Source organism: Phalacrocorax aristotelis, chromosome 2 (assembly GCF_949628215.1).
Source record: "Phalacrocorax aristotelis chromosome 2, bGulAri2.1, whole genome shotgun sequence".
NCBI classification, from domain to species: Eukaryota; Metazoa; Chordata; class Aves; order Suliformes; family Phalacrocoracidae; genus Phalacrocorax; species Phalacrocorax aristotelis.
This window is the reverse complement of record NC_134277.1, coordinates 33,389,530-33,414,612: the sequence shown is the minus strand read 5'-3', so window position 1 is coordinate 33,414,612 and position 25,083 is coordinate 33,389,530. Positions and strand designations below refer to the sequence as shown.

Below are 25,083 nucleotides of genomic sequence, written 5' to 3'. Positions count from 1 at the left end.
CGTTCATTTATTGCTTTCAGGGATGCTGACTTAGTCATTAAACTTTCTACAGGTAGATGAGAAGGCAAGCAAGAAAATAACAAAAAGTGGCATAACAAAAATGATTCAGGCAGCAAACAACAAAATAATCTACAAAATTCATTAATTTGAAACCAACCATTAAAAGGAAAGAAATGGAATTGCTTACGTGCTGGCTGTTCGAAAACGATGCACTACACCAGTACAGTTTTTGTGAAAAGAACAATTCTATAATACAAGGGTGAACTCGGATCACCCTGGAACTGCTTTGCAACCCTATTATCAAGCACTGTGAAGGACTAATAACACTGACCGCAGCCAGGCAACATACAGCTTGCGCGTTGCAGTCTGCCAAAGTCAGTTTATGCTACTACAATCCTTGGGTACTCGGGCAGAAATTATTCATCTTGCCGGACTGTCTATATTTTAGCTAAATTTATGTAACTCTGCAATTATATGTTTTCTACTAGTAATTATATTTTTTCTACTAGTAAAACAGTTTTAAAAAGGATATGTTTTGTATTTTTATTAAGCATACTGAAAAACTGCGTATGTTCTACTTGCATTCCTCTGTCTTGTGTAGGTTAAATGCAAGTTAACACTTTAATTCTGTAAATGCTTATGCACATGCATAAGCATTTGTAGGATCAGTACTTCAGAACATTAACTCATGAGGTAAAAAGGAAAAAAAAAAGAATTATGTCTCTGTACTTGAGCAGCATTAACAGAAATAAATGGTACAATGTAAAGTACTTCAACAAAGGTTATTCAGAATCAGAAACTGCCTTAAAAATATAATTTTTTTTATTTCTAAGTTAATTTTACCTATGAAGAACTGTGCTTAAGACTGTAGTCTGTGCTACAGCCAGACTCCTATCTTCTATGGCTTTTATTGTGCATTCTCCTTAGCACAATGTGAAAAAGGTCCAACTTATCTACTATGGGTATAACTTTTTCCTGTGCTTTTGTCCTCGGCAGACAATTTAGACAGCAGCTTGGGGAACAAGCTGACTTTCACTTATAGCAAAATATAAACATATTTTTTCAGTATCATTGTATGTAGAAATGCAATAAATCATTGTGTTTCATGCTATTTACCTGATATTATAATCTCATACTTTAAGCAATCCTAAAATCATTGACGAACCTGAGTAGCCAGATAACACTTATATTTTAAAGCCAAGATATTTTTCTTGATCCTTACAACACATTTAATGAAAATGAATGTGCCAGACAATATTACTGATGTAATTTCACACCTCTAAAAAAGGTATACAACTAAATTCCAAGCTTTTGAGCAATCTGTTTTTCCTTTGCTCCTACTGGGAAAATTACCGGTAGGTACAACAGACTAGTTCACTCGGTCTTACTTTAATACCGCCAGAGAGAGCTACCAGGATGTGGATGTGTGTACATAAAAACTTGATCAAATGCAACTCTCTCCAATCTAATGAACAAATAAAGCAAGGACATTCACACACTGCTAAGCCATCAGTTTCAAACTCAGTGATTCAATTAGGACAGACACTGCATCCTGTAGCCACCCAAAACAATAAAAAGATGATTAAAAATGCAAGCAATGTAGCAATGCTGTTTACTTTACCTTGTTCAACAGCGTTTGTTGACTTGGCATCATAGGATCATATTGCATTTGATCCACGCAGCTGGGCTGTGCTTCTTGGGTGCACTGGTACATAGAAACAGCTCCTGCATAGCATGTTTGAGGAGTTAGCATAACCGACTCAGAGTTTATCCCACACTCATGATTTTCAGGGACTTGCTGCAAACAACTGAGAAAATCCTCCAAGTTGGAAGAAGCAGAATAGGTTGATCTGTCAAAACCTGCTACAGGGAAATCCATTTGAGCAAAATTAGAAAGCTGTGGCATCATTCCGGTGGGTTGCTTGTAAGGCATAAACTCTTGCCTACATGCATAAGGGGAAGAGTTTGCTTCTGATTTGTAAGAGAACTCAGATGTAGTGGCATGCATGCCAGGGAATACATATTGCTGGGGCTGCTGCTGTGAGCAGCTAAGAGGCATGCTGGTGCCAGAGCTCCAATTTGTGAACATCCCATTGACTTGCATGTGTTTCATCTTTTGACAAAGCTGCTGCTGCTGCTGCTGCTGTTGCTGCTGCTGCTCCATGAGCTGATTCTGGTGCTGATGAAGTTGATGTGGATCTAACTCTTGCTGTACCAAGCAACCTTCATTCTGGACCAGGGGCTGCTGCTGGTTACAGCCTGAATATAAGAAGTCAGACTTATTTAAGGAATCCTGAACGTAAGTCAAGATTTCATCAGTTATGTCTATTTCCCCAATATCATCCATACCAGATAATTCAGTTTTAAAAAACTCCTCATCCTGCTGAATGTACTTTAGATCTTCAAAGTCAATACCCAGATTTTTCATGATGCTGTACAAATCGCTGGTTTTGTTATCTTGGAAGAGTGCTGCACTGTCTTCAGGAAGTGGAATAGTACTGTCCTGGGAACACTCCATTAGCTCCCGTTTGAGAATATTGTGATTTCCAGCAGGTAGGAGATTATCCGTCCAGCTGCTGCTACCACCACCACCGAGCTCATCCCTGCTGTCTGCAAAGAAGTTCCGCTCAAAGGAAAGTTTATGTGATGCTGGAGGGCAGAGATACACAGACTCATCTTGCCTTAACATGGCACCTAGGAGGGAGTTTGGATCCACGGAATCATTTGATAGCGTTGCTTTGGCTCCTTTCCCCGTCGTGCTTTTATTCTTCAGCTGAGTGGGATCCATAAGGCTTGACATAGGGAAAGATACCTCGTATAACACAGCCTCACCAGTGGCGAACATGAAGGGCAACTTCATGTTACGCTTCCGTAGATGTTCTGCCCCTTCTTCATCTCTAAAAAGAAATCAGATATATAGCATAATACTGCAGTACTGAACAGTTGCTGTAATCTTTTTGCCCCCTGGAATTAATATTTAAAAAATGAACTATTCTATTTGTAGGTATTTTTCAAATTCCTAGCTATTCCAGCTCAACTTGGCTGAGTTAAAAGAAGAGGCAGATTATGAAATAAGGAGCTTATGACTGTAATACCACCTTTACATATTACATTTGTAATTAAAGCTAGATAGCGTACAACGTTTTCTGTGCATTATGAGTAGAAATGAAAATAAGTGGGCTTTGTTCCATGCATTACTTTTTTTCTTGTCATAGCAATACTTCAATACCGAAGTATCTCTTTTTCTCCATTTCACAGACTCCTTAGCAAAAATTATTCAATCTGTATGATAATGCTGAATTCCATGTTATGTAGAATTTATTTCAGCACCATAAAGGACTTAATTTCTTTATGCTATCTGTTGTTTCTTCTACAGAACTGCAGTTGGATTTCTTCGTTTTTGCTAACAGGGATACTGAATTAAAAATAGGTTGGATGGAATAACTTGGTGCTTGTACCACCGCTCTTATTCTTTATATTACATCAAAATGTCTACAGTTTCACACATAAAGGACTATGCCACATAAATATTGAAATACCATAATTCTTTTCAATGTTTGTGTGCAAGAAAGAGGTTTTCTTTCTGGAGTTCAGGATTTAAAGGGAGTTTACTTAAAAATAAAGAATTCCTTTCTGAATGTAAAGAAGCTCAAAAGTTTTCAGTTTCTGAAGTATACTGCTTTACGCAATGATGACTTACGTGAGAGGTCTTTGCGTGGCAATGATGTAATCTGGTCTTCCGTTTTTGTAGACAAGACGTGCATTTGCCTGTACCCAGGCCCATCGATTTTCTTTGGTTAGAAGCCTAAATACAGTCATTCCACTCTCACCTGTCTTCATCACTAGAGTTAAAGAGTAAGCATACTGTTTACTGTCCAATGAACAAAAAAGAGGAAAATCTGGCATGACATGAAAGTAATGCCATTTGTAGAGCAATTTTACAAATCTCTCGTCCTCAATTACCCATTTCTGTGTGGCACTGATGTATTCCTTGTGAAACGGGATGATCAATCACTTTAAGATGTCTGCTTTAATTTACTGCTAAAATAAAAGCCAGAACTGCAAGCAATTGTAAGATACCCACTACAGTCTGGCAACATCCTATATGGAGTTTCATCCATTACGTCTGCAATAACTAGAACATGTAAATAACAAAAGCCCAAGTCTCTTTTACATCTGAAAAGTGACTATTACTTAAGAAATTAGAAAACACATGAGCTCTGAATCCAGTTCTTTCACATTTTGACTGTTAATGCAGAGGTACTTCAAAATCCATTATTTTGCACTCCTATCACTTCACTAGCAATGCCTGATAAACATACTACATTTTTGCTGCATATTGCTGAAAACACTGCACTTCTAGACAGAAAAAATTAAATACAAAAACATTAGGAAAGTTTAAGAATCCTAACCAAAAATAATCTTTGCTACAGGACTTCTTTCTTTATCTTAGCATCAGAAATGGAGCAAAATCAGTTATAAGACAAAGTTTTAAACCAAAATTTCAAGCCAAAGTTTCATCCCATTCTATACTGGAAAAATTTTCTTTCTTAATCCTTACCAAACAAATAAAACCCTTGATAGGCAACAGTGACCAAGCCATACCTGAAACAGAAAACCTGCTTAATATAGGTTGAGAGCTAATGTACTAAGGGGGGTTATTTAATTGTATATAAGGGGACAAATGAACAAACAGTTTTTCAAGAGAAGTCATCAGAAAAGAAGCAGCACCAAAATATCCTGAAGATGTTTCTGTAACTTCCATAGACAAATATGTTACAGCTAACAAAAAAGTAAATAAAGAAGTCCACTAAATAGTTACATACCAGAGAGCTGACACTTATTTCCTTAGCTTAAAAAATTATACTTCTCTCCTTAAGTTGTTACTTAAACCAAATCTAGCTGCCAAGAATCAAAACCAGAAACGTACAGGACACCGCCGTGCTAAATCAGAGATTAATTTCTGTTAAAATTCTTACACTGATATCAAAAGAAAATGCTTTAACTTCCTAACAGGAAAGCTATCTTTGAAATAGTCCCTTTGCCCAGAGGAAGTTGTTGAAATAGCAGAAGTTGGGTTGAACAGAGAAGGAAGTGAGAAGAGCAAGATGTGACAGAGACTGGAATATATAACCTAAAAGGGTCTAGATAGAAATACTAAATATTTCTTTGTCCAGGATGAATTTTTATAGGGAGGGAAAGATCAAATGAAATAAATAGTGTTTATTTTGTTAATGAACACTTTTTTTTTCTTTAGTATTTTTTCAGTACAAATATAATCCATGCTTTGATTTTTCAGCCTCTCTCAGGGAATGAAGCTTACTTCGGACGTGATTTTCAGCACAATAAAGCATATCAGCTGCATGAACAAACTGGTATCCTGTTCCTCTCATACAGAGCTCTGCTTCAGTGTACCCCAGGACAATCTTTCCTCTGGAAGGTAAAAACAAAAAATTACAACACTGCTGATGAACAAACTCACAGAACAAATACCAAGCAAGTTAATTATAGCTAGAACATTTCATTCATAAATGCTAACTACGTTTTGTTGCGATATCAATTGTATGTGGAAGGATGACAGTTCTAACCAAAAAAAATACAGTTAACAAATCATAATATTTTTACTAGTCACCCAAGTTGCCTTCAGTGTCTAGGAACAGCTTCACAAAACTATTAGATCATTTTAAAAAAAGAGTATGTCTACAGTTCACCTGAACTCTTAATTCCGTACTTCTGATCATATTCACTTACAGCAGGCAGCTCCCATTTGTTGCAATGAAAGACACTGCCTCACCCTATTTCATAGCATTTACCTATTGGTGCTCACATGTAGAATTAAGTAGAGCTTTTACTTTCGTTATCTAAAATTTCTTGCCTAAATTAGTATTTTTGGTAGCTTAAAATTCAGAACAGGGCACGTCTCAGAATGACATCCCTTTTGCTATTGAGTGGTTTGGGATGTCCGGGTTTGCATTTAAGCTTTCCAAGATACACCGCAGAGGAGTACTGGAAACAGAGTCATGTTTGACCCTGCAGCTAAGGTTACTTTACTAGAGGTCAGGGAGATGAAGAACTTAACAGCATTTGTGTGAGCGCTATGAGACACTTGATAGAATGAAATTGTCAAAAAGAGACTGAAAGGGAGTTTTGCACAAAGAAATAGAGATCCAAAGATGGGGGGGTAAGGAAAAAGTAGGGATGGGGAACGATGTATGCAAAAGTGTGAAAAGTGACAAAAATCGAAGGCTTCAAGAGATGCATAATGAAAAAAAAATCATGTAGGGGAAAGAAAAGTCTGTGTTAACATTTTGTTAACTTTTACCGTTATCAGTTTATAGAACTAAAGAAAACCATTTTGGTTTATCAATAGACAGAATACCAGGTAATTTCACTCTACATTATTCTATAAGTAAGCATGGAAATCCATATGGGAGATTCCACTGAAAACAAGGCTGAAAGCATTATCAGTCAAAAACAGAAGGGAGGGGAGAAGGGAGGAAGGAGACCAGACGCTTTTCTTTTGGTAAAGAAGCATCTTAATGGGCTTCTTGCCATGTTGATCCATAGTTACGTTACGTTGATCTTGTAATGTAATAGTGTTTCCAGTTTTTATATAGGGAAAAGAATGGTTTTGGAAATGGGTAAAAACCATAGTATGAAAAAGGACTTAATTTGTTTATTTTGAAGTAAATAACATTTCTGTTTTATTTTACATCTATTTGAGCTGAAGGAGAAAATACGCATGTAGACCAAAATGAAACACTTGTTCTATCAGTTCTAACCCCAAATTTCAACCAGACTTAAACATGAAACTTTCTTCTTCGCTAATTCATTAGTATTCTGTCTTTTGGGGGCTTTGTTTTGGGGTTTGTTTTTTTGGGGGGTGGGGTGGGGTAGGGGTTATTTTTTAATGATTGAGATACAGAAAGCAATATGCTCTTTCAAGGAAGTACACTATGACAATCCCATTTCTCTTTACTTACTGGCTAGGTTGAGGAGAAAAATCCTGACACTTCCTAAACAATCATCAGTATTGACTGAAAAAGTAGCCAGCTTTACGTTTCAAAGATATACTTGAAACCTATCTCATCAGCAAAGTATCAGAGTATTATGCAGAATAATTTACACCTACTTTGCATCACAGCCAGTAGGCGTGAAATCCAGTTTGTGTTTAGTTCTGAATATGAAGTTTTTGGTTCGTATCTCAAGGATAGATGGTGGCTGCAGGGGAGTAGCTACTGCAAACAGAGCAAGCTGAGGAGACAAAGTAGCACCATCCTTCCCTTTCTTGTTTTGTCCATGGAGAAACTTTAATCGTCCTTGAAAATTCATAGCCTTAGGATGAGGAAAAAAGTAATTGTTATATGTTGGAGATATTTAAGAGTAAGGTATTTCTGTTATGATGTAAAACACATTTATTTGAGACCCATCAGATACAAGCTTTGTAGCACGGCACACACAAAAGTTAGCTAACAAGTACAGGATACTGTTGTTACACCCCTGAGCATGTCACTTCAAGATCTACTAATAAACTCACTGGAAAAAGAACTACTGGGAAGGTTGCTTTGTAAAAACAAAAAAAACCCACCCAAAAAACCCAAACAAAAAAACCCAAAACAAACAAATATGTAATAGCAAATACCAACTGGATCTTCTAATATTCTAATGAACATGGCATTACACATACATACAATTAACATAATATTTCTCTCGCTTTTGTCAGTCATTAGTATAAAGTATGCAAATACGTACAATTGCAAAAGCCGATCTAAACAATTTTATTTGTAAGAAGTCACTTAGTGGGTGATAAACCCATAATTCTTTTAAAATCCATAGCATTGACAAACAAAAAAATGTATTAAAAAGAGCAAGCACAGGTTTTCCCAAGTAAGGGAAAACTATGGTTCTGTTATTATGGCTCATTGCATCTCAATATACCCAACAGAAAATAATCTTTGTAATGCTTTTTCATCTGCAAATCACACAGTACTTTACAAAAGCAGATGCTTATTTGTACTTCACTACAGAAATTGAACCATGAGAAATGAGAGAACCTGCACCTGATTGTAACAACATGTCGAACAGGACACATTCAGTGCCACTAACTGAAACTTACTGATTCAAGTAGCTCAGATGTCAATGGAGACTTAACACATAAAGTAAGTTGCTTTACATATTGTAAGCATAATGCAGATTTCCAACTTGCAAGCATGTGTGGAGGCTTTTACATAACTACATACTCACCAGGAACCCAGATGAATTATCCAGTAGGCATCGTAACCTGCAGATGAAATTCCTTTCCATAAAGGAAGAATTCTCTGGAGGAAGTTGGTCTGGGTTATAATAGGTTGCTGGCTGTGAAAATCCATTATCTCCTACAGGAAAGGATTATTTAAAAGAATTATTTTTAGAAGAACACCTAGTAAAGTCTATCTATAACAAATCACCTTCCGTCTCATAAACAAAGCATTAGGTCATGACCTGACCAAGAACAATGTAAACTGGAAACATCCTCAGAACCTATACTGATTATAACTCTAGATTAAATATCAGTTCTTCTGATGGGATTATGTTTTACAGGCTATGGTATTTGAAAGCAGCACGCAATATTTTTTTAAGTGGTGTTTTTTGGTGTTTTGCATTTTTATTTGGTTGGGTTTTTTAATTTATTCATTATGTTTGTAAACAAACTAGATTCTGAATCAGTTGCAGAGAGCAGAGTTCTCAGCAGAGAGCACACCCACATTTCTGCAATGGCAGGATCTGCAAGAGGCATAGTAACTGTAGGAACTGAGTATTCAAAAGCTCAGTGGATGGTATAAAACTGAAACTGCTACTTTCCAAGACAGCCACGTGAAAGCTGTAGCAATAAATAAAAAGAAGCATCTTTAGGGAACTACCACAATGAATCAATGTGATGAATTCTCTAATGGATGCAAAACAAACTCCTACTAAATAGTGAAAATATTTCTGGGCTGTGCTGATCAAGAAAACACGGTAGTTACCTCTCCACAGGAACCTGGAGCACTTGTGTTTTGTGGGGTTTGTTTGGTTTTTTTTGGGGAAAAATGAAAAAACAAAAACCCCCAACAACTCAAAAAATCTAGGATAACAACATGATATTCTTCTGCCACTTCAGAACAAGCTTTTGATGCTAAGTGGCATTTAGAAAACAGACTTAAACATTTGGTATATGAAGTAAAAACAGAAGGTAAATCAATAAACTTCTGATAGAATACATATGTTCCGCATGAGACTACATATACAGAGATACCAGAGCATGTCTGCTCACAGCAAATTTAGCAAAGTGATCTTGTTTGTAATACATATAAAAAACCAAACACTGGTCATTGCCTATGAATTCATCTATGCAGAAAATTAAGAAAAAAGTGTAAAATGCTTTTTTAGAGTGCTAAATACTTTAATTTTTAAAAAAACAGTCCATATACTCTGATTACCATGTACGGACAAAAGAAGAATACAGATTTTAAGAAAGAATCCACATTGACCTTACAGACTTGGAGATCAAGTCAGGGAGAGCATGTCACTTAATCACACACCACGTTATGTTCTCTGGAACATAACTGTCTCTTGGACAGCTGGAAAAACTTACAGACAGGCTAGGTGGTTTTTACAATGGCAAATCAAAGCTAAAGGAAAACAAATCATGACCAAAAGCCAGTTCAGTTTAATCTCCTATTAATTCAAGGGACTGAACTAGAGTCAAATGAGATTGCTGATGGCTCCCCAAGAGGCCTTGCAAACTGAGGCCGTGTAAATCCAACAAGAATGCCGAATAATCCAGCTTTTTTGATAAATCAGGAGAGACCTTTTTATCTTAAAAGAACTGCTATACAAGGTCAATTTTTGCTGAACAAATGCTAAGGTATGGAGAAAAAGGGCCCTATCTGATCATGTGTATGAAAAGGGATAATCTGAAATTACAGCCATCTGCAGAACTGTGTATTGGCCAAAGCCACCATTATGAGCTTATCCCACAGGTACAAAAACTCAGATACTCGTAGTCCAAGATAGTTACCACCTAACTTTGATATTAGAAAATAACAAGTTCCAACACTGGTTGTATGGCTGCTTCTCAACAGACAAACGCAAACTTCCTTCCTTACTTCCTATTGCTGTAGATGTTTTTTAAATTGCCGGTGAGAATTTTCAACACTTCTGAGGCAGTACTTTTCCAAGAGGTGCTGAAACAAATTAGATGCTCCCAGAAGAAGCAATTATTATGAAGGGCATCAAAGAAACGGCTTGCAAATCCCAACTCATCTTTCAAAAACACTGTCTCCAACATCCTTGAGAATCCCTGCATATACATTACTCTAGGCCCCCTCAAAATGGTTATATATAATATATACATATATACCTAATATGTACATATATACAATGAATATATAAACATTCATGTTTTCCAAGTATCAGCACCAAGGAAGCCACTAAAATACTTCCCCCCCTTCCAAGGTGATCCCAATATTTGTGTTCCTTTTCTATTCTCACAACTTTTTTCCTGCAAGACCAACTACTACTGAGAAAGGTGCCAGCTAGTGAGGCTGAAAGAAAATTGGTATCAGAAGTTGGTTACTGTCAGAAGAGCAGCTGACTGGAAGAGCTGCTGGCCAGGCAGGAGTGAACTGAGAGCGCTGGGTAGTTTACAGCGCCTTAAAGGTCTTGTGCATGTTTATTCAGTCAATTCTTTCATGGAGATTAATGAGACTATGGGCACCTTCTTGGAGGCGATGTAGGGAAAGATTTTAATCATCAGTGGGAGGCTCCTCGAAGGGCTCTGATTAAGTCCTCCAACTCAGGTAACTCTTGTGGCTGAGGAGTGCCTACGGAGTGTAGCTGTAGTATCCAGTAAGCCGTGCAAGGCTTTCTGCTGGCACCCTTGGCACTGGCAGGCATGCCCCTCAGTATTTCTGCCAATGGAGCAACTCAGTGTTATTCTTTTAGTAAATACAGCACTGGAATTTGAATGCAGGCATCTCTTCTGGGTTCCCTCAAGTGTCTGTCAACTTCCTAGTAAAACAGGCAGCTCCCAAGAGTCAACAAGGCTTTGGCGGAAGAAGCAACACAGTCTGTAGCTTGCAAGACGAGGAAAACAGAACTCAAAACAGGAGGGAATGGGCTTCAAGCCCAAGCCTCCTACATTTGTGAAAGGAATACTGCTGCACTTCTCAGGTAGACAGGAGGCAGAGAGGTTTTAGTGCCAGGACCTTGGAGAAGTGACTCACTGTAAGAAGGCAGAGAGTCTTACAGAGTGTCTGCAATCCTTGGAGCAAAATTACCACTTAACACTATAGAGGGTAGAACCCATATCCCTCATGAAGTTCACATTGAGGCTCATTGACACCATGGAGCAATGTGCAGAACATGCTGTGCACTAAGTCCTTTTTCTTTCTCTTTCAGCTCAAGACCGTATATGGTTGCTTAGCAAGCGAAATTTGAAAGTTAACCCAAACTTGAGGCTGCAAAACAGATATTTGGGACTGAAAAAATCAGAATTTTGCAAACTTCTCTGGGAATATGACAGGGCTAAGAGGATTGTCTGGGAAGCACAGTAAACAGCTGAGGAGACCAGTGGTCTAGGGGCATACCAGAGTATTGAGTGAGAAGCAACCCGTCCAGGCTAACTGAAGCCTTTTCCTTTGTTATAAATCTGAATTCAGTTTAAAAAGCCTCAATGTCCAAACATATTATGCTACTTGAGGCCCCCAAATAATTAGCAGGTTCTAGTAAGCTAGGAACACAAGGTACAAAACAAATGATTGTTTGTATCTTGCTCAGCACTTCTGTCATTCAGTGAAACCTGATGCCAAGTCAACCTGGCATTGTACTTTTCAAACGCAACCTTTTGTAAATTCGTATGCACTTGCTCAAGCGCTGCAGATGCCATTTAATTCTGAAGCAAACAGTAAGCTACCACATAAAAACCTGGTTTCTGACTGCCGGCAGCTGGTTGCTATACCAAATTGTAGTATTAACTAGTTCTGTAGCGTGTTTTCAACTGGGTTGTGTAGATTGATCCATAGATGATATAACAATGTTGACCACTAAATGAAAAACTGAAACATACTGAGCTGGGAGCCAAACAAATAAATAACATTTGCTGCTCTTTATTTCTCTATCAAGTCATGGCATTTCTGTACTGTAAAATATTAAATGGGAAACTGTTAGAGTTTTTAATCAAGTTGCTTTATGAATGTTAGATTTATTAAAATGTAATATGGACTTTTCTGGATTAAAAAAAAAACCCTATAACCAAGTAACTTAGAGTAACACAGAGCTACATATTTAAACTCTTGTGCAAAACGGATCATTACAGTTTTCTTAACAGATTCGTCATTACTATCAGGCAGGCATATGTTTCCCAAATTACACGTAACTATCTGTACCAACACATCCCAGTTCCAATATGGAAACAATGTGTTTCTCAATATAGCAGGTCACTTAAGCACCAGTCAATAACATGACAATCTGATGTCTAACAAGGATACTATTTGGTCTTAAAGGCTCATCTATTTAATCCTTTATTCTTCTTCCCCTTTTACCGTCAACAGAAGTACTGGTCTGTGTGGCAGCCTGCATATAACACTGGCAGATGTGGAAGAGTAAAACTCTTCCACGACAGGAATGCACTATTCCCTATATTAACACTGTAACTAACACATTCTTAATCACAGAATGGGTCTACCAGACCAAAGAGCTTAAAGAAGCTGCTGTACGCAATTGCCTGCTGGCCTTACAATGCCAATAAATTTGATGTTGTGATCTGTATCTAGGAGTAGCAGGTGAAAAGAGAGGTAGTTACTTCAAAGAAATCTCTTCCTCACTCAGTGATTAAAGGCAAGCCGTATAATTGAGGGTGAACACAGACAAACCAAACTTCTTTGTTTCTTGTGTCACAAAAAAAACCCAACTGTCCACTCCCAACTGCCCAGTTTGCAACACAAACATGCAGGATTACCTGCTCTGCTATTTACCACAGGACTACTGATCAGACAAGCGAGACATTCAGTCTTTTATGCTCGAAATGAAAGTCTTCTAATTTAAAGCAAAATCAGTAATTTAGTGGGGCTATGCTATGAACAGCAGTGCTTATCTGAACTGGAAAAAAAAAAGTAATTCCCACTGTTGGCTAAACATAGCCATAAAATTAAATTAAGTTTAAAATATGCTATTTCCTCCTTTGTTCATGTAAAGGAATCTAAACTTTTTTACATACACAAATTTAAAAACCCCCAACTAATAAGACAGGCAAATGCATAAGTTGGCTGCTTTCTTACCTTGTACACTTGGTCCAGAATCTGCAGACTGGGCAGGATTTAATGCCCAGTGTAGCTGTCGTTGAAACTCAGGTCTGTCTTCTGTGTGGATCAATTCAAATACACTCTGGTGTATAATATCAGACTACGTACAAAAAGGAAAAAGGAGGGAAAGAGAATAAGAAACTTATATGAGAAAATGATATAAATTGTCTGGTTGACAGGACTGCTATGGATTATGCAAAGTCCATTTTGCTCAGGGATAAACACATACATCTGCATGCACATAGTAAAGTTTTGCGAAACAACATTTAGCAGCACAGAGAAGAATTCAGTCACACCCATGACTGCAAACATGAGAAATAATAATAAAAATATATTACCTTAGAAAAAAATAACATTATGTCAAGTATTTCTTTACCTGCTTTTATCTAAGCAAGCCTGGAACTGTTATGCTTAGGTTTTGTTTAAATAATTTAATTTTACATACTGGCAAATAAAGTACTTGCCAGCTGTTTCTTGGACCTGACCCATTGTAGGAGCTACAGGAATACAAAAGCAGCTAAACACCCTGAACCAAACAACTTCCAAAACTAAGCCAAGTAGATTATGAACATTGGTTTTGTTTGCCTGAAAGCTTTGTCACTCTTTAAAGATGCATTAAAATCTGTAATTATTAAGCTCTCATATCACCACCAATTGCCTGGTTAGGAATGTGATCTAAACAGCACAGCTACAACAGCCAGGATCAGTGGTTCAAAGGAATTAAGGGGAAAAAAAAACCAACAAAAATATTCATGAAAAGCCTCAGTCAACTGAGATGCGTTAAATTGCCCATTTTCTACATGGGTCAAAAACCCAATCATTATATAAACCAAAAATATTTAAAATAAAACATAGATCTAAAGAAATTAAGAGGAGCTGGCAAAAGCAGAAGCCTAGCCCAAATTTTGCTTTGATTAATTTCTTAAAAGAATCAGTATTTTCCAGAACAAATTCCCAGAAATGCTAATTTTTTTGTAACTTTAAGACTCACTTTATACCCCTGAGTTATCAGCATTGCTATACAAATTTTATGCCCAATTTGTCTTCCAAGCATTTTCCTTCTATCCCCAACACCAGAAGACTCTGTAACCCAGGAATAGTAATTCTGTTTTGTCTGGAATATTTTCTTTTACACAAATATTCCCCAATCTCTTATCAGCTCACTAAAATTGCAGACCAAGCAAGAGTTTCTCCCGACTTTTAGACAGCAACTGAATCTATCATCATCCAGTACCCAAAGATATAAATTGATAACTATAACTAAACTTCTATCATCTTAATATAAATTAATCCCAGCAGTTGTCTATGGAAGGCATCGTGTGCCCACTGGGTCTTGGTCTTTTCTACATTAGGACCTAACTTGCAAGCCCAAGGAATGATCTGCAACATAAACTGTAAATAACAAATGCTCATTTTGAAATAAATAAGTAAATAAAGTCAATATGAGCAAGAGAACATTAAAATTCTAAAAATACTAAAAATCACTCAGTTGATACTTAAAACCTCAAGGCATATGGACTTAATTTTGTATGAAAGGTTTCTATTAAAGTAATTACCTTCCCATTGAATTACGTCTCACTCAGCATCATAAACTGGGTAACACCACAGTATAAATTTCAAACAGTTGTTCCAGTAAAGACTAATTAAGTGTGAAAATTTCCTATCTTGCCTAACTCAACTTTGGAAATTATATTCCTGTTGTGCTTGGCCTGAGGTCCCATTTCAGCTATTTAAGCCGATAGAAAAGTAATACAGTTTCAAAGTAATCCAACCCAAAGTACCTAACTGAGACTTTTATTACACAAACTATCAGACCCTAAATAAGAACACTGATGCACTCTGAAATTAAGCCTCTGAAAAAAAAATAGAGGAAAAAATAAACTTACTTGTTGGAACCCCAAGTAGTCCTGGATAGTAGAAGAGACGTAAAAAACCAGAGCATCGGCTGTAACAACTAATACAAAACCATTTAATGCCTGGGGAGGAAACACACCAATCTGTCAGCTTCAGAGACAAAACTCCAGATAATTACCGTGGCGCTGTAAGTCAGACTATACTCTAGTCTTCTAATAAAATGTAAAGCATGCAAAACCATTTCATTATCTAAGAGCACAAGGAGGAGGATTCTTCATTGCATTTCTCTACAGTATCCAGGGCACAATGAAGAAAACTGCATCTAACAACAACAACAAAGAAGTTCCTTTGGAAAATTCAGGGGAGAAGCCAAAGGCTGTTGATGTCTTATTTACTCTTGATTGTAGGAGATAAGGGACAGCAGTAAGAACAACTATAGGTTTAGCTAATATCAACCATAGTTCACAATGATCGCATGGCTCAAGCCTTCAGAACACCCAGCTGCCCACAGCATGAATGGGAGCCGTGTCACAAACCCATTCCCAAAATCTGTTCTATTCATAGTGCAGACAGGCCTAAGTGGACAGGAAATCAAGCGATCAAGATCCCCTATATAGTCCAAAAAAACATTTTATAGCTTACTTAAAATAGAAAACCTCTGCACAAGTAGACTGCTGCAAGTAAACAATGTTTTTGAAGAGATTTCCCCCTTCATGAAGCAGCAGACTAAGCGGCTCCTTACTCAAAGTCACGCAAAGGGCATTTATCTGAACTCCCAATCAATAGGGTTCATGGCAATTGTTGTGATAGCAAACAGTACATTTGTGACTTGGCAGCTCATCTGAAAGGTGCCGATGTATTTCTATGGATTTCAGTCAAGATTTAACAAAAGGCTGTCTCGAGGGACTGCATTAAGTATATTGTGCCACTTAATTTCCTCAGCTGAATTCAAAGTCAAATTTGGCCAGCATACTCAAAACACATTTTTTTAAAACCTCTTTATTATGCAAAATCTTCGTAACTAATAGAAAATGTAAAGTAAATGAAGGGTATCCTAATCTTTTACAGCATCATAATATATTTTTATTATGAAAGAGCATCATTCTTACACAAACACTAACTGCCATAGCCCCACGCTATGGTAACCACCGTAGTTGCTTTTCCATATTTTGCAAAGATATGGTTTTACTCTTTCTTGTTCTTTTACTAATACAGTCTAATTAAGTCAAGGTTAAAGATCTGATTAAATGACTGGTCTTAAAATGCTGTAAGCCACCTATTTGATGTGTAGTCTTTTCTTAATCTTTCCTCATAAACAGTTGTGAGGTCTGTAAAACCTCCTTATATAAGTTTAGTGAACTTTACCTGAAAACAGTACGAGCTTTAAAAACAAAAACAGAACCACCACAACAACAATTAAAAACCAAACAAAGCAACCCAAGTAATAATGTGAAATTAAGTAGTGTAGCCAACCCAAGAAATCTTGGGTAGTTACATAAACCCCTGGTTTTGATGAAGTTTGTACTAATTCCAAGGGAGCAGGATGCCACAATGGCAGGTGCTTGCATCCTCTGCTGACCTATTCTGCAGGGCGTTTCCCCTCAAGTGGTTGATATAAAACTTGTGCAAGCTACACAGTGCCTAATTCAGGTCCACATGTTAAAATCAGTTAATCTGCTGTTTTGTACAAAGCCATGGAAAGGTTCTTTTTTGTCCAGTCTGTGACAAACTGCTCCTCTACCTGGAATTTAAGTCACATTTTACAGTGGCTCTGGTGTGTAGTTCATTTTGAAACAGGATTCTTACTGCAGAAATCAGATGCCTCTTGTAATCCACAAATTCTGTAAAATACCAGTTGTTTGCCCAAAAGCCTGCTGAAACAAGTTACTGGAAGTTCCTTAAAACATGCAGGTATCCAGCATATACCAATAAATGGGAGATCCATTCTGATAGAGGTTTTGGCAAACTGCAATCCTAAAATTATCATCTTTAACGGCATAATGAAATTTCTCAGTAAGTTTATTGTTCTGGAGCATTAGAGGTAATTTGTGCTTCTACAAAAATACTCTCAATATTCCTAATACCAATGCAGTTACAAAACTGTTCATTACTGATGATAATTAAGATGTTTGAAAAATTTCTTAGAGGCTAACATTTGGCTTGCACTTTGTACAATAAATGCATTTAGGCTATACTATATTATGGATCTAAAATAAGCCTTTGAAGTAATTGAAATATTTTTAAAAAAATTTTAAGGAAGGCATATCTATGTATTTGATCTCTATTTCCACAATATATTGAATTGGTAAGACAGTTCCTCCATTGAAAATTTAAGACCTCACACTTTTCTGTTTCTTATGAAACAAGAAAAAACATCGGATGAACAAATAAAACCAAATATAAACAATACGGTATATATTCATACCACCTTTGCAAAAAGAGAGAGAGAAAAAAAGGAAATATTCATCAGCATGGTTACGGTTTACGGAAACCTGCGCGACACAAAAGACTTCTGAGCTTACACAGAAGGAAAGGTTGGTACCACTATTTGTATCTTATTGATGGCTCAGTATCTTCTAGAAAATTCCCACTTTCATCACTTATTTCTTACATTACCTAAGAAAACTCTATCTGCATATTCTTTCTCATTATTTTTATTTTTAATAGAAAGTATTTACAGACCAAGACATTCAGTTCGTTTATTTCCTTCCCAAGGGGTCAGAATTTACAGTAACAAATATATCATCCATTTAATTTTCATATTGGAAAGCCATTTGCTATAGCAATTTCATCATATAACTTCCATTTAGAAGTAAAAAAATAACATCAAATAGGTGCCTCCAATATAAACCATTTACTGTACCTTTTTAGATAAGTTTCCATTTAAAAGAAAGCTGTTCACCTCCAGTAACTCTGTAACAGTTCTTTGTCATACTTGATTAAGGTTAGAAAATTACATATGTGTCCTAGTTTTTTAGTCAGTTAGAAGACAATTTTCTACTAGCATTAGTTTACAGTAACCATTTTGTGGGATTCTTAGGATCTGCTTTCATTTCTACCCTTTGAAGAGTTAAATTAACTTTGTTCCAAGCAAACCATTGGCTCTGACTGACCTAATGATTTACCACTTCTGATCCTTCAGTGTACAAGATACACCTGTGTACAAGATAGATTATCCACATATTTCAAATGGAGTTGCAGGTCACTGTAAAATTGATTTTGTGAAACTAATTATGACATTGGAATACTTATATTAGTAATTTCTTGAGTTTAATCTGGATCTAGTATTATACCATTATATACACCATACGCTTTAACCCTCTAGGACATTAAAACAGACTATAAAACAGACTGCATAATTTAAAAACCCAGCCATTTTTAATTAATACTTTCCAGTAGTTCACATTGCTAGAAGTTGTTGGAAGTATTTTAAAATTTGTCCTGAATCTATACTATGAACCCTGGATTCTTTCAAACTAGTGAGAAAGCAAGATCTTCCAGCAAGCCCACGGTCTTTTAAAGAGCAATTGGTTTTTTAGACAATTAGTCACCAAATTTACAGTAGATTACTAACCTATAGGACCTTTATGAAGTGTGCTTCCTTGTATTAATGTCTTTATTAACAATAGATGCAAAGATATGAGAAAAAAACAACTCTCAGAAATTACTCAGAAAAGGTTAAGAGGACCCTGTGCTCTAATATCTGCTCTTCAAAGTCATTACCACCACCAGAGAAAAGTGTAAGAGCTGTATAATACTAACTTAAAGAAAATGAGGACAGAAACAGTAAGAAAGAAAGACAGACAGACAGTAAGAAAACCTCCTTTTTCAATCTCATCAGTGAATAACTGGTATGTTAAATACAATAGAATTTTTTTTAATGTAAATCTTTGTATAATACATCCATTGCAAACATACCTGCAATAAGAGCTCTCCTTCCAGGATCTGCATCCCTTCTCCATGTTTTCCTGCTCTACAGTTTTCCTGAATGCCATTTCTTTCTGGTCTAGTAGAATTAGAAGATTTCAATGCAACTAGAAAAAAAGAAAGAAAGAAGTTCAGTGATCTTTGAAAAGCTTACTAGAAGTGTATATGATGATGTGCTGTTTTGTGTAAGAGTTATATTTTAAAACTGTTTATAAAGTCAATCTAATGAAATCTAATCAATCTAATGTCAGACTTTTAACTTTAGAAATAACCCCCAAATTTGCTGTCCATCTCCTTTATAAACTATACTATTTTCCTCATGGAATCAGATTCATCTCTCATTATTTTATTCCTTTTTTTCTTCTCCTCTTTAAGGTTCACTGCTAGTTTGTTACTCTTGTTAATAAAGGACATGTTTGTTTTCATACAACAACCTCCTATAACCTGGTAACAACTCTGCTTTAAGGTAAGACAACACTCATTCTTATCCCATCTAATTTCAGACATCACAATATGGTACCTCAGATATAAGCTTGATCTGGACCTACAGCTCCCTTCAGAGAAAGGAAGGGAAGACACAGGAACCCTAAATGCATATTGCACGCTAAAGAAAACAAAGAAAGCTATTTCAAACAAAAAGGTTTTTTTTTTTCCTGCCGCAGTTAAATTTTAACCATTTAAACAATTAAGCAAACTTTTCCATTTCAGATAAAATACCATAACCATGAATCATCATTATTCAGGTCACAAATATATCCACTTGAAAGAAAAAACAGCTCAATGAATAAGGGATGAAAAATGAGACCGAATTGCGACAAAGTAGCTGAAAGACCTACTACCTCCCATCTCAGCACTGTGTCTTCTAATTAACAGGATGCTGTCAAGTAAAACTAGATCCTCAAAGATTGTACATAACTCAGAATTTGTCTACTTTCCACGTAGTTCTAAGACAGACAAAAAAAGTCTCCAAATCTGAAATTAATCTGAATGGGTCTGCAGTGCCTAAACAGCTTAAAATTACTTGAATAATTGTACCTTAAACCTTTACCATAAAGCTAAATACCACTTCCCCACTCCACCCCCAAAATTTCTAAACTGCAAAGCAAGGGAAATTTATAGAAGCAACTGCACTTCTCTAAAACACCAACAGTTTATCTCATAACAATGAGATATTCACCCTAAATTCCAAAGTGTTTTTCAACCTGCTGAAAACCTTAATTTTTCAGCTGCTCAGAACTTTAGTCAAGAATCCTGAAGAACTCCTGTTCACTCACTTTTCAACTAGGTTAAAATGATATTTTACACTAAGTACACTAACTGAAAGATAAATTATGCCTTTCAGGTTTTTTTAAGCTGTCACTGCAGCTAACAACTTTCAAGCCAGACAGTTTTCATTAAAATATCCCTCAAAGGCACCGCAAAGGAAAAACATGTTCTCAAAAGACATTAACTGATTAATCAGTCAGGAATTTATCTGAGGTTTTGCTTTGAAATTAAAACCTTAATGCTCCTCTTCCTACCAGATATTCAAAAAGTCCTGTAATAGGCCACACAGAGTTGTAATTGCAGTTTCATTTTAAATTCAAGGGAGTGGAAGATGTAGCAATGGGTTGGTTTTTTTTCTTAAGCATTATTTTAAAAGGTTATCTAGAACATTCACAAAAAAACCCTGAGGTCCACTGGCAGTAGAATAAAACTTATTATCCTTTTAATTTATATTGTATGATTATTGAGAAAGCCCACATTCAGCTTTGGAAGTTGCAAGATACCTAATCATACTTGCCATTCTGAAAAATACCATATACAATTACATACAGGTGTTTTTTTCCTTTATAATGTACAAATAATAAATGAGGGGGAGGAATTACCAGTGGTTGCCCAGTGAATGATGTTGTGCCCTACATTATCAAGTAACAGAGCTCTATAGCTCAAACAGCCTACACACCAGCATGGCTATATTCCTCCTAAATTTCAAAGTGTGTGAAGTTACATATTTTGCTGAATTAGAATCTACACATTTTACAGAAATTAGAACATGGATGAAATCAAGCTGTTATAAATTGAGATGGAAAATCGGTATCAATCTGGGGTAAAAAAAAAATGGAAAATACAGTGGAAGTTTCAGCTGTATGCATTGTTGGGTGTAAACAACTCCTACAAAAAAAGAAGACAAACCCAAGTTTACCTTGGTCTGACAGATAAACTACAGGCCTGCTAGTAGCCACCCAGTCACTGGAGTTTCTCCCTCAACACCCATAGGTAGTGTGAAGAGACTGCACTACAGGGGACTTCATGTTCTGAGACTTTGGAGATGCATCACTAAGCGAGAGCTCTAAAGCACCCACACACTTTTAAAGACTAAGTTGGACAAAGGCTAACTATTCCATCTATGGAAAGGAAAATTTTTATCATCCCTCTTCTCAAATAATAAAGGGGCATCAAAACTGAAGTGCAGATGTTGCTTAGGTAGCTGTGGTCTTCCCTTGATTTCATAAAAATTAAATTGCATTTATTAAATAAAACCCAAATTTTGTTTAGCTGGTACTAGAAAAGGCCAATTACACAAAAATCAGAAGTCAAATAGGCTAGAAGCACATAAAACTCACAACAGAATTCGTTTGTTGTTAGGTGGAACTAAGAAAAATATAAGTAATAATGTAGAAAAAAATAGGAAAGGTGACCAAATATTTTTGTTTAATACTTCTGAGAATAACAAGTGAGATCTTCACATTTCATGATGAAAGTCCTTTTAGTCCAACAGAACTTAACAGAAGTGACTGAATGCGGATATTTTAGATCAATAAGTCTTGCTAAATTTTAGTTAAGATTTTAAAAACAGCTTGTTCAATTACCTGTGGGGGAGACAAGACAATAGAATGATACAGAACTTTTAGTAATAAATATTTAAAATAAGGTAGTATTTAAAAAACCCCAGTATTTAAACTAATTATAAACTTTTATTAAAGAAATTATAAATGTAACTTGTAAACTTTGCAATGTTAATGTAATTAAGGTATGGTAATTACCAGCCCTGTGCGATTAAACTTCTTTATCAATACTCTTCAAGCAAACATTAAAAAAAAAACAATGCTAGTAAGATTTTAGGCTCACAGAAACAACACAGGTCCCTGACAGTGAGCAACGCTGGCTACCTGGATGCAAACTTGCAATGTCTGGTTCAATACAGTGAAACTGAAGGCTACCAGATCCCAGCAACAACTGGCCTCACAGTATGGGAGGCCCATCTTTTGAAGCAGTAATTCTGGAAAGATTTAGTCAGGGCACGCCGCGCTGTGGCCTCAGAAATACCAGCCAGAGATACAGTAACAGATGATGATAAGAAGAACTAAAGCTAAAAAGGGTAACTCATCCAAAGGTAGTATTACAGTCAACACCACCTTGTTTAAAATCAACTATGTATTCTGCTTCTTCTCATAGGCTGTTACTCATGTAGTCAGACAAAATAATCCCAATAGTTCATTGCTTTATAATCTTTGAATCCCTGAATTAAATACAACACATCAGCCTAACCCCTCTTAATTTTCAGCCACAGGAAATTAAAACATGAGTATTCCCATAGAGTAAATAGAAAAAAAATTCTCTATACATGCACTAAAAGACATGAAAGACACCATCAAATTACTTCTTAGAATTTCCCATGCATAATGTTAAAGCTAAAAAAAAATAAAGCACAGTTCTTTATAGCTGTAAAAAAAACCAAAAAACCAAAAAAACCCCAAAACACCACCACACACACAAAAAAAAATCCCCATACATTTTCTGTTACACAATTTCAGCAAGAGGGCTGGGCTGCAAGCACATGCTTTCCAAGTAGGTTAATGATTGTCACTTAATCCTGTGTCCAGCAACAAGCATCATTGCCATTGCCCGGACTTTCCTGATTTGAAGTAAAAGCTAAATCCAAAAGACAGCAAACCTAGATGGTGACCTTTAATAGGTTTTCTAGACAGAGAACATTATAGTTTCTGGTATATTTGTTTAACAATTGTGAAATGCTTTAGCACCCAAACCAGCAAATGTAAAAGATAGTCAATTTTATATTACATCTACAAAGACAAATTAAATAACAAGATGCTGGTAAACATGGATGTTACCCTTATTTCTGCTTCTAACTGTTAGATTCAGGTGATGAGAGATTTGTACAGAGATGTAGTATACTTTATTAGATTAACAATATATCTGGGGAAAAAAATCTGACATACAACTACTACTTCAGGTCTGGAACAGAATTCAAGCAACTGAGTTCCAACTACTGCCAAACGCCACCTTTCGTTTTATACCCATGTAAGTATTCATTGAAAAATTATTTTCAATACCTAAGGAGAGCAGGCATTAAGCAGTTTTCCTTCTTTCCAGGCAATAACATTCAGTATGAGAAAGTGCTTTGGGACATATCCTAAACTGCATGATTTACAAGCAGCATGCTGAAGCAACTGATAGTACATGATAGATTAATTTCATTAACTATTTGTTGACACACTCAGAAATTATTCTCTTAGTTATGATGCAGAAAATCAGTATGCTTTGCAGCTGCTGGAGCTGTAGGAATAAAAACACATCCAGGTCCTAACTGGCCTTTTGAAATGCATTTCCCTCAGTATTAGACCTATCACTTTAACCTTTTATAGGTCAGAATTCTCATTCTTCCTCTCTCCAGCCCAGGTCCCTGAATTAAGACACATTTAACATCAACTGCGATTACTCAGTGGATCCAGTTGGAAACAAAACCTTCAAGTTTTAAAGTCACATTGAGATGCAACAAATTACTTAAATCAGGACAGAGATAAGTTTTACTTTTAGGTGAATGATCTGTTCAGGCCTAAAACTGTATTGAAGTAACACTTGCCTGATATCACAAGTATATCATTAGCACATCAGTCATGCAGTCCTGGAATTTAATCTTAAAGAGCTTCCCAGAACTGCGTTGTATCAAATTTTGGCACAGTTCCCACAATTCAGCCAAACAGGTCAAAGTTTGTAGTCAGAGCCAATTTAGACTGTTTCATAACCTTTTCAGTACAATTATAAATTCAAAGAGTCTGTTCTAGATTACTTTAAAAAACAACAGTTCTCATGAGGGGTGTGGTCTTACTCAACAAATGCTAACCTCCAACACGAAGTTCACCAGTTAAAACAAGACAAGGAGGGCACTACTGAGAAAACCAAGTTTAATATTAAACTCCTGCCTAAATCATTAACATATGCTAAACTGTTTATACTGGCAAAGGATTCATTTTAAGTGGGAGAAAATATTGTATATATCCGTGTACCTATATGCAGCCTTAGCCATCACCATTACTTAAGATTATACGAAACATTTTACACTTGCTACCTCTGAAATTGTATAGGGAAAAGTGTTTATGAAAGTTAAGTATCACAAAGGAAAAACCATACAATTAATTTATTTTTTTTTTTAAGAAAAAACATGCATTGACTGCGTATTTTGTAAATAGCTACGCTTCTAGATAGCATAAACTGTACAGGTCATTAATAAAACATGCTAAGGATTGCTCTGTATTTAGAGATGCAAGAGAAAAATACAATTCAGAATTATTGTAACTGTATCTCTACAGTTTTAGTTATGTTACACAAAAACGTAAGATAGACTTCTGTGTAGGCTGCATTAACAAGTAAAACATGTTACATATGGGGAAAAAAGTTTTCACTCTATTTTGCATACTGAAGTTTTACATCTCCTATCCCTTCATTTATGAATTCTGAATAATTTTCAAGATAGCTTTATATTGTTTATTTATATCCTAACAACAGCTGAACAAGTATTAGCACCAAAGTACTAAAAAAAAAAACAAACCCAAAAAAGACAATTTGCCTTTGTTCACAGAAATTCTGATAAGCCAATTAAATTTATAATTATTCCACCAATTTAGAAAAATTTGGTCATTTATTTGGTCAGTGGGCTCTTATTCTTGCGCACTCAGTTTCCACATGATCCGGTTTT

At 36.1% G+C, this 25,083-nt stretch overlaps 1 protein-coding gene across 1 annotated transcript in view; it reads right to left on the bottom strand.

The window, feature by feature from the left end:
• Positions 1-25,083, bottom strand: part of AHR (aryl hydrocarbon receptor) — a 64,367-nt gene that overhangs the window by 5,472 nt on the left and 33,812 nt on the right. The window contains exons 3-10 of the mRNA XM_075082968.1: positions 19,095-19,210; positions 15,209-15,298; positions 13,299-13,422; positions 8,245-8,375; positions 7,133-7,335; positions 5,324-5,433; positions 3,701-3,842; positions 1,622-2,897 (exon numbers count right to left, since the gene is read on the bottom strand). Of these exons, the coding sequence (XP_074939069.1) occupies positions 1,622-2,897; positions 3,701-3,842; positions 5,324-5,433; positions 7,133-7,335; positions 8,245-8,375; positions 13,299-13,422; positions 15,209-15,298; positions 19,095-19,210 (2,192 nt within the window). The remainder of the gene's footprint in view (positions 1-1,621; positions 2,898-3,700; positions 3,843-5,323; positions 5,434-7,132; positions 7,336-8,244; positions 8,376-13,298; positions 13,423-15,208; positions 15,299-19,094; positions 19,211-25,083) is intronic.